Here is a 14,184-nt window from a genome sequence, read left to right on the forward strand (position 1 = left end):
TGAACAAAAATGGCACTAAAAAGGAAATCATGTACTGCAGATTACAAGCTGGACGTAGTGAAACATGCAGCAGAAAAGGACAAGAGGAAGCAGTGCATACCTTTGGAGTTGACAGAGTTATGTAGAAGCGACATCGAGGAAGAAGATTAGGAGTGAGAGATAGTTTGGTAAAGGTATAGCATGTTCTATATGTTATAGTTATTTGAATGACTCTTACCATAATATGTTAGGTTAACATAGCAGTTGCTTATTTATGCCTCATATAACATACACTTATTCAGCCTGTTCTGCACTATTCTTTATGTATTTTAAATTGCCTTTCAAATGTTTATTCTTGGTGTTGGGTTTTATCAAATAAATTTCCCCCAAAAATGCGACTTATACTCTGGTGCGACGTATATATGTTTTTTTCCTTCTTTATTATGCATTTTCGGCCGGTGCGACTTATACTCCGGAGCGACTTATAATCCGAAAAATACGGTTGATGGAAGCGTGTTACAGCAGAAAGTAAGATATTAACAGGAAATTAAAATACCAATAGAGTGGAAAAACAAGTTGACTTACTATGTTTATTGTGTTTCATTGGATCCAATAAACCATATCCAATAGTGTTAAAAATCTGCTAAGTACCGTATGTGAAAATACCGTTTAATGATCACAAAATGCCACAAATTCAGTCAGCCATTTTGAATATTCCGCTCCGAATACCTTTGGCTATTTCCTCCAGTGACGTCCACTGCACTTCCCTATGTTTATTAGATCAATCATACTGGAGATACGCAAAAAATTGACAGAAATTTGCTGTCTATCGTTTACAATCCCTATATAAGACATGAACACATATGTTTTTCTTTTCTTTATGCATTCTGAGTTGTGAATAAATAACTAAATAAAAATTCTGCTATCAATCATGCTGGGGTGTCTGTATTTTGCCCACAAAACTCTCTAAATAATCATCCAAAACCTGCAAACACTCTGTTTACATCTTGTTAGCTGAATATTAAACAAATATTAATATTTTAACAAGCGCTAAAGCAGACAACGTATTTTTAGAATTGATTACCGAGAGCTAACTATAGTTTATGCTGCGCTGCACTTAAGGAGAGACTTTAATTTAATTATATAATTAAACCGATGATGGCATCAATTCAACATACATTGATGCAAACTGCCGTAAAACTGTAAAGGAGAAGAGGCGCATGCAGCACTGCAGCAATTTCTTGTTTGCTGCCGTTTCTGCTACGACTGCATCGTGTCTCTGCTTGTCAAAGTTATTCTAGATTTTAAATCATGCCTCTCATCTGGATAATAGGAGGATTTTGTCATAAATCTAGAAGTTGTTCATTTGTGACATTGTATTTATACCTGGAGATGGAGACAAACACTACAACAGAAGACAGTGTCAGTCGCAACTTTTTAAACCCTTTGTATGGATTGAAATTAATTTTGCATGAATTTATACCTGGAGATGGAGACAAACACACTACAACAGAAGACAGTGTCAGTGGCAACTTTTTAAACCCTTTGTATAGATAAAATGATTTTTCTTCTGGACTGGAAGATAAGGACATCCTATCAGTCCTCAACACAGTGACAGCAGACATCGTAGAGTAAGCGATCATTTTATTATGTTTGTAATTAGTTTTTCTTGTTTTGTTAGTTTGGTTTATTATTTCTTCGGTCAGTGGTCAACAAAATAAACAAACAGTTTTACATAAACAAACAGTTGTACATTCATAAATTGAAAATGTTGCAGACCGAAAGAGTTTAGGCTGAAGTTGAAGACTTATTGCGTCTAACCCTATAAACGATGTCAAATACAAGATGAGATTCCAAAAATTGACATTTCCTTTGCACAACATATTATAAATACACTTTGTACACAACATAAATTATATACACAGTAAAGACATGTGAAATATCCTTGTACACGTGTTAGTTAAACCTTTGTACCAATTATATACTATATACAAACAAATATACTTGTATTATTTTTTATATCCCATATTTAGTTTGTAACGAACATTGATCATAGTATTAAATACTGTATTGATTCAACAGTGATAGATTTTTCCAAGACATTGGTCTTAAAGTGTTTTTTTTAAATGTGTGAATAGAACTGGAACATTTTAAGAAATCATCCAAGCTGTTCCATAGATGACCCCCCCCCCACCCCCTACTTTTTAAGCTTGTTATTATATTTGCTTTCTGAACGACAGCTGAACCTCTGAGGACATAGTGACCCTCCCTAGGTTTGAACATCTCCTGTCGACACCCAGGCAGCATGTGGTTATGAGCTTTGTACGTCACAATAGTGGTGTTGAGCAGTTCTATTACCTTTCTTTCGAAGTAAGAACATAGAGTTCATATTTGATTTGTAATTATTACCCCAGATTTCAACACAATAATTACGATTTGGGAGTACGAAATAATTATATAACATGTTAAGAGCCTTTTGATGTACAGAGTTTTTAATTTGATCTAAAATAGCAATAATTTTTGCCATATTTTTCTTGAGTATATTTATGTAAGTTGTTGTGTATGTTTAGCACCTAGCACAGGGGTCGGGAACCTTTTTGGTGGAGAGAGCCATGAAAGCCAAATATTTCAAAATGTATTTCCATGAGAGCCGTATAATATTTTTTAAACACTGCATACAACTAAATGCATGCATTTTTAAGTAAGACCTGTTATTTCTTTGTGATCATGTTCTGTTTAGTTATGTTCTGTTTTGTTTTTGACTCCATTAGTTCCTGTTTTTGCGCACCCTGGTTTGTTTTTGTTTCCATGACTACCAATCAGTTCACCTTTTTTCACGACTCACACACCTGATTCACTTGAACTCATGTACCTGTTGTCAATCACCACGTCACGATTTAAGCCTGCAGTTGCCAGGCAGTCAGTTTCACCTTCTACTCTCCCTCTATCACCTCCTACACACCTATGTTATCCTTGCCGATGATCCATGCTCTTTCTCGGTCCAAGTAAGTTTTTCATGCCATAGTTTGTAAGTTTTTTTTTAATGTTCATAGTTCTCCCACTGTGCGAGTTTAAGATTTCATAGCCAAGTTTTTAACCCCCACTGAGAGCGCCTTTTGTTTATACCCTTTGTTTTTGTAATATTTTTGAGTTAAGATTAAAGATGTCATTACCTTCACGCCATGTCCGTTCCAATCGCTTTGCACCACCGGAAAACAAACCACACCATAGTTCAGGTCTTGACAAGACCAACATTTTTAGAGTATAATAAGTCTCTTATTCTTTTTAATAACATTGTTATTTCAAATTTAACCAATAATACATTTTATACTTCTTACCATTAATGCGACATCCTGGACAGGTGCGATAGAAAACGGATGGTTGGATTAAAATGCATGAGAATGTTTTATAATTTGAACGTTATTTTTAACACTGATTACCATCGTAATTATTAATTACTTATCGTGTTAAGCAATGTCAGCTAAGATTTATCTGAGAGCCAGATGTAGTCATCAAAAGAGCCACAGCTGGCTCCAGAGCCATTGGTTCCCTACCCCTGACCTAGCATTACTGCTACATGATGCTTAGTGTTTGACTAAAGCTAAATCCTTTCAACAGAGCTTCTAAAACTTGTAACTAGGGATGCACCGATTAATCGGTAACCGAATATATTCGGCCGAATATGTCAAAAAAAGCCACATTCGGCCTTCGGTGGAATGAATTAAAAGCAAGGCCGAATAGTGGCGTGTGACGCAAAGACGCAATTTTTTGACGCGGTGACGCAATCAAACAATGTGCAGTGTTAAATTTAAATTATTTTATACATAATTAGTTTCCTTCTTTTTATTCTGAAGCTGAAGTACTGTTATTGACAAATCAGTTCTGGCCTGGGATATGTTGTGTACCTGTATAAGTGTATGAGGTTACAAGCACACACTTATTGAGATTTAGTGGGGCCTCTGTTTACATTATTAGCCTGTTGTGTAGGCTACCTGTATAAGTGTATGAGGTTACAAGCACACACTTATTGAGATTTACTTGAGCCTTCTGTTTACATTATTAGCCTGTTGTGTAGGCTACCTGTATAAGTGTATGAGGTTACAAGCACACACTTAATTGAGATTTACTTGAGCCTTCTGTTTACATTATTAGCATATCTACTGTGGCTAAGCAGACTTTTGCCAAAAGGACAATAATTCATTTGTTGTGGGTTTATCCACTTTAATGCACTTTATATTTTTTTTGGAATGCATGTTTTATTTGAAGGCCTAATATAAATGGAAAAATGTGCTTTTTTTGAAAAGCAAAGGCTACTGGAATATTAAAAAATGTCAATATTCAATAAAAATTTACTTTATTTGAAAAACATGTCTAAAAATGTATTCTAGGCTATTTATGCAATATAAAAAAAGTTGTGAAAAACTGCATTTATTATTCGGTATTCGGCCTTCGGCCAAGCGCTCAAATTTTATTCAGTTTCGGCCTCGGCCACAAATTTTCATTTCGGTGCATCCTTACTTGTAACTCATCCTCCTAATCCATCCATTTTTGTACCGCTTGTCCCTTTCTGGGTCGCGAGGAGCGCAGGAGCCTATCCATAATATTCAGGATAAAAAAATATAAGATTCCGGCCCACCATTTGTCCAAAAGTAGTCCGTATTGGCACCCACAAAGTCTGCATGTTTTGCATTGTTGGCGGTGACGGGATCTGTGGTTACTACGTCACGCGATCGGTGTTATACCTCAGGTATATATGGTAATAGCTTCAATATGGAGGCAACTTGTTTTTGCCCTCTACTGGCACTTTAACAAGTAGATTTATAAGAATCTAGATACTAGGGTTGCAGCTAATAATTATTTTAGTAAAGGTTAGTTTTTTTGATTAATCGTATAAAACACACCTATATCCTCAATGTGTATTTTAGGAAAACGTAGATTTTTTTTTGCTTTCCATAACCTTCGTTCTTTTAAAAAAAAAAAAAAAATAATAATAAATGCACATAATCAACATTGAAATTGTACTTTTAAGACGTGTGCATTGACGGAAATAAAATAACTATCTATTGGTCACCACCACACACGACCTCTCTCACTTGGGCTCTATAGCAGAAACTATGTTCGGTCGCTTAAAGTTCCAGTCACTCCATGCAGTCCGAATTTCATCAGTTTTTGTTAGTTGTACAGGGAAACACAATAGAAAATGGATGAATGGATGGACACTTATTAAACGATTAGTTAAAGAAGCAGAATATAATCTTCTGTTTATTTATGTTTTGCACATATGTACAAACTCGGGAAATAATTCTCTAGACATAGGAGGACTATGTGGATTTAAAAGCATAGTAAATATAGTTTTTTTTTGTTATTGTGTACATCTACTTTTTTGCTGAAACACATGTATGTAATAAAATAGGAAAGTAGTTCAAATATTGTGTTGATATTGTTACACTGTCAATAGTAATAAGAAATACTGTACGTCAAAAAATGTACAACCAATACGTATTAAAGTTAAAGTAGCAATGATTGTCACACACACACTAGGTGTGGTGAAATTTGTCCTCTCCATTTGACCCATCCCCTTGATCACCCCCTGGGAAGTGAGGGGAGCAGTGGGCAGAAGAGGTGCCGCGCCCGGGAATCATTTATGGTGATTTAACCCCCAATTCCAACCCTAGATGTTGAGTGCCAAGCAGGGAGGTAATGGGTCCCATTTTTTTATAGTCTTTGGTATGACTCGGCCGGGGTTTGAACTCAAAACCTACCGATCTCAGGGCGGACACTCTAACCACTAGGCCACTGAATAGGTATTACCGGTATCAGTTGATCTCACTCATTGATGATCGGAATCGGCAGCGTAAAACCCTGATTGAAACAAACCCAGCAAAGGGTACCAAAGTAATCTCTGTCCATTTTCCTCATGGCAAGATAATTATAATATTAGGGTAGAATGTGGCTTTGGTGCTGTGTTATGCACAGTTTTAGATTAAAAACACGTCTTACAGGTGCACTCATATGTGTTTTACAGGTGCCCGCGTTCCGCCGCTGTGGAGAGAGCCCCAGGATGCGGGAACTGTAGGCACCCGCCATAGTATGGCCGCATCCCGTTCCTCGCGCGTCACAAGGTCATCAGTGGGGCTCAATGGATTGGATGAAAACTTTTGTGGCCGAACTCTCAGGAACCGCAGCATCGCCCAGCCTGAGGAAACCTTGGTCTCTCCGCTGCCCAGGGCCCGCTCGCCCAAGAAAAAGCAGGACTCCAAGCAGGTGTCTAAGCAGGAGTCCAAGAGGGATGACAAGCAGGAATCCAAGAGGGACGACAAGCAGGAGTCCAAGAGGGACGACAAGCAGGAGTCCAGGAGGGACGACAAGCAGGAGTCCAAGAGGGACGACAAGCAGGAGTCCAGGAGGGACGACAAGCAGGAGTCAAAGCGGAACGACAAGCAGGAGTCCAAGCGGGACGACAAGCAGGAGTCCAAGCGGGACGACAAGCAGGAGTCCAAGCGGGACGACAAGCAGGAGTCCAAGCGGGACGACAAGCAGGAGTCCAAGCGGGACGACAAGCAGGAGTCCAAGCGGGACGACAAGCAGGAGTCCAAGCGGGACGACAAGCAGGAGTCCAGGAGGAACGACAAGCAGGAGTCCAGGAGGAACGACAAGCAGGAGTCCAGGCGGGACGACAAGCAGGAGTCCAGGCGGGACGACAAGCAGGAGTCCAGGCGGGACGACAAGCAGGAGTCCAGGCGGGACGACAAGCAGGAGTCCAGGCGGGAGTCCAAGAGGGACGACAAGCGGGAGTCCAAGAGGGACGACAAGCGGGAGTCCAAGAGGGACGACAAGCAGGAGCCCCAGCAGGAGTCCAAGAATGACGACGGGCAGGAGTACAAGGGGGACGACAAGCAGAATGACAAGCAGGAGTCCAGGCGAGACGACAGGCAGGAGTCCAAGCATAAGACCGAGCAAGATGCTAAAGAGGACACTGACAATGACTCAAAGCAGGACTCTCAGCTGCAGATGTCATTGCAGAGAATGTTAAATGACTCAAAGGACTCTAATTCTTCCACAGCGAGTGAGCAGCAACCATCGGCCGGCTCCAGGAAAAGGAGCGGGTCTTGTCTGGAAAAGGACAATAGCCTGGAGAAATCTGAACATTGCGACAAAGGGAAAGGGGCGCTGGATGCCTCTCCTTTAATCAAAAGGGCCAAGCGGTGTTCCCGCTCCTTAGAGTCTCAGGGACGCAATGAGGACGCACAAAAGCCTGCGAGTCCCGGCTCTAATCCAGATCCTCACAAGGGCAACAGTTGTGATGACATTCCCGATCAAAACTCTACCTTGGCTCCCGCTTCTCCTGTCTTCGGTGAAGAAGAAGGAGAGCTGGCAGTGGAGCGGTCCAAAGAAGCCCGTCTGAAGTGTGAAGAGGCGTCGCAGCACACCAATTTTCACAAAACTTCCAACGGGCTGGCCAACAATATAGCTGAGGAGACGTGTACGACTCCCACCTCTGCCACCAGCTGCCCCCCGCTGCTCAATGGTAGCCAGGGTCCGGCCCCCGCATCCCCTCAACCTACGGTGCCTTGTACCAGCTCTAGCCCTGTGCACATGGAGGTCGCTAGCTCAGAGGACTCATTTCCGCCGGTCCAGGCCAATCCAGTGGACCTCCTCCCAGAGCTAATTGTGGCCAAGGAGCAGCAAGTGGAGGATGTGGAGGTAGATGTCGTGGGCGACCCTTTGTGCTTGGCAGGTGAGGAACAGGTGACGGAGAGCGCTTGCGACACCAACTGCTGCCTGCTCACGCCGGAGCCGGACGCCGCTGCCTCCTCGCCCTCCTCGGTCGCTGACGCAAACTGTTGTTCGACCTACAACAGCAACTCAGGAGAAACTACGCCTCCACTGGCGCCAACCCCCCCGTTGCCACCCCATGACTCAGGGTGGCACTCGTCTGTGCCCAGCACACCACCGCCCTTCACGGAACTATACGAACACAGATACACACTTCGTACTTCGCCCAGGAGGAACGCTACTGGCAACAAGACGACCTCCTCCACGGACTGCTCTCCACCTCCACCAGACAATGGCCCCTTGAAGGAGGAGGCAGCTGGGGCTCTAAAGGACAACTGCCCTGTGGTGGAGGAACACGCTCTGTCAGACTCTGTTTTTGTTACCCCGAAGAAGGAACTGGACTGCATGGTTCCCAGAGACGAGACTTGTGGCGAAGACGGCGGTCCGGTGGAAGGCAAAGACGACGACGCTGGCAAGGACGTGACGTACAGCCGCACTGCTGAGGAGGACGAGGAAGATGACGAGGAGGAGCCTGACGTGTACTACTTTGAATCCGACCACCTCGCTCTTAAACACAACAAAGAGTACGTGGCAGCTTTGAGGAGATTTTTTTCCCTCCTTAACCTCCTTTATAAACTCCCCCACTCTAGTAGGTTACTGCAATCTTTTCCACTGTCACTTTTATACTCCAATAATCCCGCAATGCGTTTGATTTTATTGGCATTTGTGTCTGGTTAAATGTTTTCAGAAGACATAATCCGGTGACACGTTTTGAATTTAAACATGCGTTCAATGGCATCCTTATAATAGCAACACAAGTGCACCGCCATAGATTTGAATATGCTGCAAAAGTTACCACAATTTAAAGAGGGGTATTTACCCACATGCTATTGCTTTTCAACCCCTCACCGAGAGAGGTAATGACAAATGGTGTTAATGATAACCACGGTAAAACTCCAGATGGCCTCTATCATTATTGTTGAATTAAAATTACCGAAAAACTGATCGATAACTGAACTTTGACAAACTCACGGACTGACTGCCGCCCATCCAACAAGATACATTAATGCCTTTCCTCATTAGTAAACAACATACCACAATCTTAAATTTATACAAACACATTACCATCTGAGCTACTAAGCCAGTGAATTGTACACATTGAACCTACAAGCTGTGTTTTCTCTCTCTCTCTCTCTCTCTCTCTCTCTCTCTTTCTCTCTCGTTCAATACAGAGCTGATTTTACAGTGTGTTCAAGGACCGCTGAACAGGGTAGGATCCAATGCCCGCCAGAAATAATAACAAAATATTGTATTATTATTTTCGCATTTTTTATTTAAATTAATTTTTAAACTCCATAAATACAAACCAATATTTACAACATAATCATAATGTTATATTCCTACCATCACCAATCTTTCAATGTCATTTTTTATGCAACAGTTCAAAGTGCTTTACACAAAACATTAAAAACCTTGGCTATTATCATAATAAAAGAAAAATTACAGATTGGAATTTGATGGGTAAAATGATTAAAAATTGCTCAAATATAATACATTGATAAGAGGAATATTTAACAAGTAAGAATGGAGTCAGATGCAAATTGTGAATAAAATACACAAGATCAAACTGATGTTTTAGGGATGTGGCAAATGAAGTTTTTAACTGTAACAAGATGTAGACTTTCAGCAGACCTGCAGTTTTCAGGGAGTGTTACAAAAGGGATAGTTCTGACTCGGCAAACAAGGGATGTCTGAGAGTAATCGACTAATCGATTTCGTCAGACTTCGGGCCTCTCTGAAAATTGTACACCTTGGCCCAGAGGTGTAACTCTGACCAGTTTGCTCGGGCTGGAAAACTCCCTCAGTGCTCTCCTCAGTACAGTGTAGCCTCGATTTACGAACTTAATTGGTTCTTGAACATGACGCTTCCGCCATCCAAGTAACTGCCTTTGTGTCCTTAGGCAAGACACTTTAGCCACCAGTGCCACTCAAACCCCCCTTTAAGGGGACAAGCGGGAGAAAATGGAGGGATGGATATATATGTGTACGTATGTGTGTCTATATGTATATGTGTGTTTGTAAATGTGTGGGTATATATATGTGTGTGTTTATGTATATGTGTGTGTGTAGATATGCGTATACATGTCTGCGTGTGTGTATACATATGTAGGTTTACGTGTGTATATGTGCATATACAAGTACATGTGTGTATATTTGTATAAATGTGCCTGTGTATGTATATGTGTACATGTATGTATGTGTGTATACGTGTATGTACGCGTGTATACGTCTATGTATGCGTGTATTTGTGTATCTGTGTGTATACGTTTATCTAGGTATGTATTGTGTGTGTATATATATATATGTGTGTGTGCATGTATGTATATATATACATGTACATATGTGTGTATATACTGTATATATATGTGTGTATATATATATGTATATATATGTGTGTGTGTGTGTATATATATATATGTGTATATATATAATGTGTATATATATGTGTATATATATATGTGTGTATATATATATGCATACATGTGTGTATACAGTATGTGTGTATATATATGTATATATGTAAATGTGTATATATGTGTGTGTGTGTGTGTTTATATATATATATGTGTATATATGTATGTGTATATATATGTGTGTGTATATATATGTGTATATAAATATGTGTATGTATGAATGTGTGTATATATATATATGTATATATGTATGTATGTGTGTGTGTGTGTGTGTGTATGTATGTATGTGTATATATATGTATGTATGTGTGTGTGTATATATATGTATGTATGTATATATATATATATACATATATGTGTATATACCGTATTTCCTTGAATTGCCGCAGGGCATATAGTATGCGCCTGCCTCTAATTACTGCCGGGTCAAACTCGCTTCGCAAAATAATTAACGCATGCTTAGTATTACCGCCTGGTCAAACTTGTGACGTCATGAGTGACACTTCCCCTGTCATCATTTTCAAAATGGAGGAGGCTGATTTCAATACCGGTAATTTGAAATCGCATAAAGGGAAGAAGATTAAGAGCTATTCAGTAGGATTTAAGGTCCAAGCTTACATTTTACTGAAATGTTTACTGCATGCCTTTGGTAAGTGTCGGACTGAGCAGAGGTTCTAAAATAATTAGTGCATGCTTACTTTTACCGCATGCCTATAGTAAGCGCAGGAGTGAGAAGATCCATCCATCCATTTTCTACCGCTTATTCCCTTATGGGGTCGCGGGGGGCGCTGTCGCCTATGTCAGCTACAATCGGGCGGAAGGCGGGGTACACCCTGGACAAGTCGCCACCTCATCGCAGGGCCAACACAGATAGACAGACAACATTCACACACTAGGGACCATTTAGTGTTGCCAATCAACCTATCCCCAGGTGCATGTCTTTGGAGGTGGGAGGGGCCTATCCCCAGGTGCATGTCTTTGGAGGTGGGAGGGGCCTATCCCCAGGTGCATGTCTTTGGAGGTGGGAGGAAGCCAGAGTACCCGGAGGGAACCCACACATTCACGGGGAGAACATGCAAACTCCACACAGAAAGATCCTGAGCCTGGATTTGAACCCAGGACTGCAGGACCTTCGTATTGTGAGGCAGACGCACTAACCCCTCTGCCACCGTTAAGCTGTTAGCTGTTATTGATGTTATTATACCCATCCATCCGCTCTTTCCCTTTGGGGTGGCGGGGGGCGCTGGTGCCTATCTCAGCTACATTTGGGCGGAAGGCGGGGTATGATGTTATTATACCTTGAAATTAAATTAGGAAATACATAAAACCTGTTGTTAGCAATGAATCTACATTATATACACTGAAATATATATATTTTTCCCCAATGTTAGCACCTGTATCACATTCTACATCCTGTTTCATCAAAGAGGTTTACGGTTAACATTCAACCTCCACTTTTACTCTGATAATCTGCTCACTAACACTCTTCAGCTGTGAGCTCAATAGCTGACTTCTTGTTACTAATTAATATTAGTTGACTCTTTGTTGTAGTGTTTGTGTTTTGGGTGAGGAGTTTGTGACGTTCAGTCAGGCTCTGTTAACGTCACCTCGGCTGATTCATGTTGAGGAGGAGGAGGAGGAGGAGGAGGAAGGGCAGACAGCTTTAGGGTCAATGAAACCTGATCAGCTCAGGTCTCTTTGTCACCACCACTGGTGAATCTTTCCAGCTCACTGCTGGAGACTTTCACCTCTCGCTTACTGCAAGGTAATTGGATCAAGTTCTTGTGTGCTGTTTGGATCAATACAGTAAGAAGTCATTCAAAACAAGCCTGACGCTGCATTTTAGGCTCGTAGAATGTGGAGATGCGACATTTGTCAGTTACATTCGTACGATGCTTACGCTGGACAGGGAGCACATCCTCACAAGGCCAGTCGTACTGTGCTTGACCCGACATCACCCCAAAAGTAATAATAATAATAACTTAGATTTATATAAAGAATCTGGGTATTATCTTTGACCCAACTCTCTCCTTTGAGTCACACATTAAAAGCGTTATTGGCCCTAGTGTGTGAATGTGAGTGTGAATGTTGTCTGTCTATCTGTGTTGGCCCTGCGATGAGGTGGCGACTTGTCCAGGGTGTACCCCGCCTTCCGCCCGATTGTAGCTGAGATAGGCGCCAGCGCCACCCGCGACCCCGAAAGGGAATAAGCGGTAGAAAATGGATGGATGGATGGATGGACTAAAACGGCCTTCTTTCATCTCCGTAATATCGCTAAAATTCGCTCCATTTTGTCCACTAAAGACGCTGAGATCATTATCCATGCGTTTGTTACGTCTCGCCTCGACTACTGTAACATATTATTTTCGGGTCTCCCCATGTCTACCATTAAAAGATTACAGTTGGTACAAAATGTGGCTGCTAGACTTTTGACAAGAACAAGAAAGTTTGATCACATTACGCCTGTACTGTATATACCTTTATATACATACATATATACCTATACTGTATATACCTTTATATACATATATACATACATATATACCTATACTGTATATACCTTTATATACATATATACATACATATATACCTATACTGTATGTACCTTTATATACATATATACATACATATATACCTATACTGGCTCACCTGCACTGGCTTCCTGTGCACTTAAGATGTGACTTTAAGGTTTTACTACTTACGTATAAAATACTACACGGTCTAGCTCCATCCTATCTTGCCGATTGTATTGTACCATATGTCCCGGCAAGAAAAATCTGCGTTCAAAGGACTCCGGCTTATTAGTGATTCCCAAAGCCCAAAAAAAGTCTGCGGGCTATAGAGCGTTTTCATTTCGGGCTCCAGTACTCTGGAATGCCCTCCCGGTAACAGTTCGAGATGCCACCTCAGTAGAAGCATTTAAGTCTCACCTTAAAACTCATTTGTATACTCTAGCCTTTAAATAGACTCCCTTTTTAGACCAGTTGATCTGCCGTTTCTTTTCTTTTTCTCCTCTGTCCCACTCTCCCTTGTGGAGGGGGTCCGGTCCGATCCGGTGGCCATGTACTGCTCGCCTGTGTATCGGTTGGGGACATCTCTGTGCTGCTGATCCGCCTCCGCTTGGGATGGTTTCCTGCTGGCTCCGCTGTGAACGGGACTCTCGCTGCTGTGTTGGATCCGCTTTGGACTGGACTCTCGCGACTGTGTTGGATCCATTATAGATTGAACTTTCACAGTATCATGTTAGACCCGCTCGACATCCATTGCTTTCGTCCTCTCCAAGGTTCTCATAGTCATCATTGTCACCGACGTCCCACTGGGTGTGAGTTTTCCTTGCCCTTATGTGGGCCTACCGAGGATGTCGTAGTGGTTTTTGTTGTGGTTTGTGCAGCCCTTTGAGACACTAGAGATTTAGGGCTATATAAGTAAACATTGATTGATTGATTGATTGATATCGCGCTTTTCTACACAGAGAAGTGGGACTCAACATTCATTACCACCTGGTGGTGGTAAGCTACATCAGTAGCCACAGCTGCCCTGGGGTAGACTGACGGAAGCGTGGCTGCCAGTTTGCGCCTACGGCCCCTCCGACCACCACCTATCACTCATTCACCAGTGTGAGCGGCACCGGGGGCAAAGGGTGAAGTGTCCTGCCCAAGGACACAACGGCAGCGAGTTTTTGGATGTCAATAGGTGGGAAGCGAACCTGCAACCCTCCTCTTTCTGGCCGGCCACAATGCCATGCCGCCCTAAGTACAGCACTTTTGGCAATATGATCCACACTCAAGTTCAGATGAATCAGGCGTAATGTTTCAATTATTATTTACACACCAAATATATCTTGATCTATATATATTGGCAGCTCAAGTGACTGTAATGTAGATTTTAATCCATATTGCCCATCCCTTGCAGGAAGTATTCAGAGCTATTTAAAAAAAAAATGTGACAAACGGCA

General features: G+C 41.7%; 1 protein-coding gene across 1 annotated transcript in view; it reads left to right on the forward strand.

The window, feature by feature from the left end:
* The first annotated feature begins 6,007 nt into the window (after positions 1–6,007).
* Positions 6,008–14,184, forward strand: part of zzz3 (zinc finger, ZZ-type containing 3) — a 31,289-nt gene continuing 23,112 nt past the window's right edge. Inside the window, exon 1 of the mRNA XM_061919656.1 lies at positions 6,008–8,339. Coding sequence (XP_061775640.1) covers positions 6,070–8,339 — 2,270 coding nt within the window. The 5' untranslated portion in view covers positions 6,008–6,069. The remainder of the gene's footprint in view (positions 8,340–14,184) is intronic.

Source organism: Nerophis ophidion, linkage group LG14 (genome assembly GCF_033978795.1).
Source record: "Nerophis ophidion isolate RoL-2023_Sa linkage group LG14, RoL_Noph_v1.0, whole genome shotgun sequence".
In the NCBI taxonomy this organism is placed as follows: domain Eukaryota; kingdom Metazoa; phylum Chordata; class Actinopteri; order Syngnathiformes; family Syngnathidae; genus Nerophis; species Nerophis ophidion.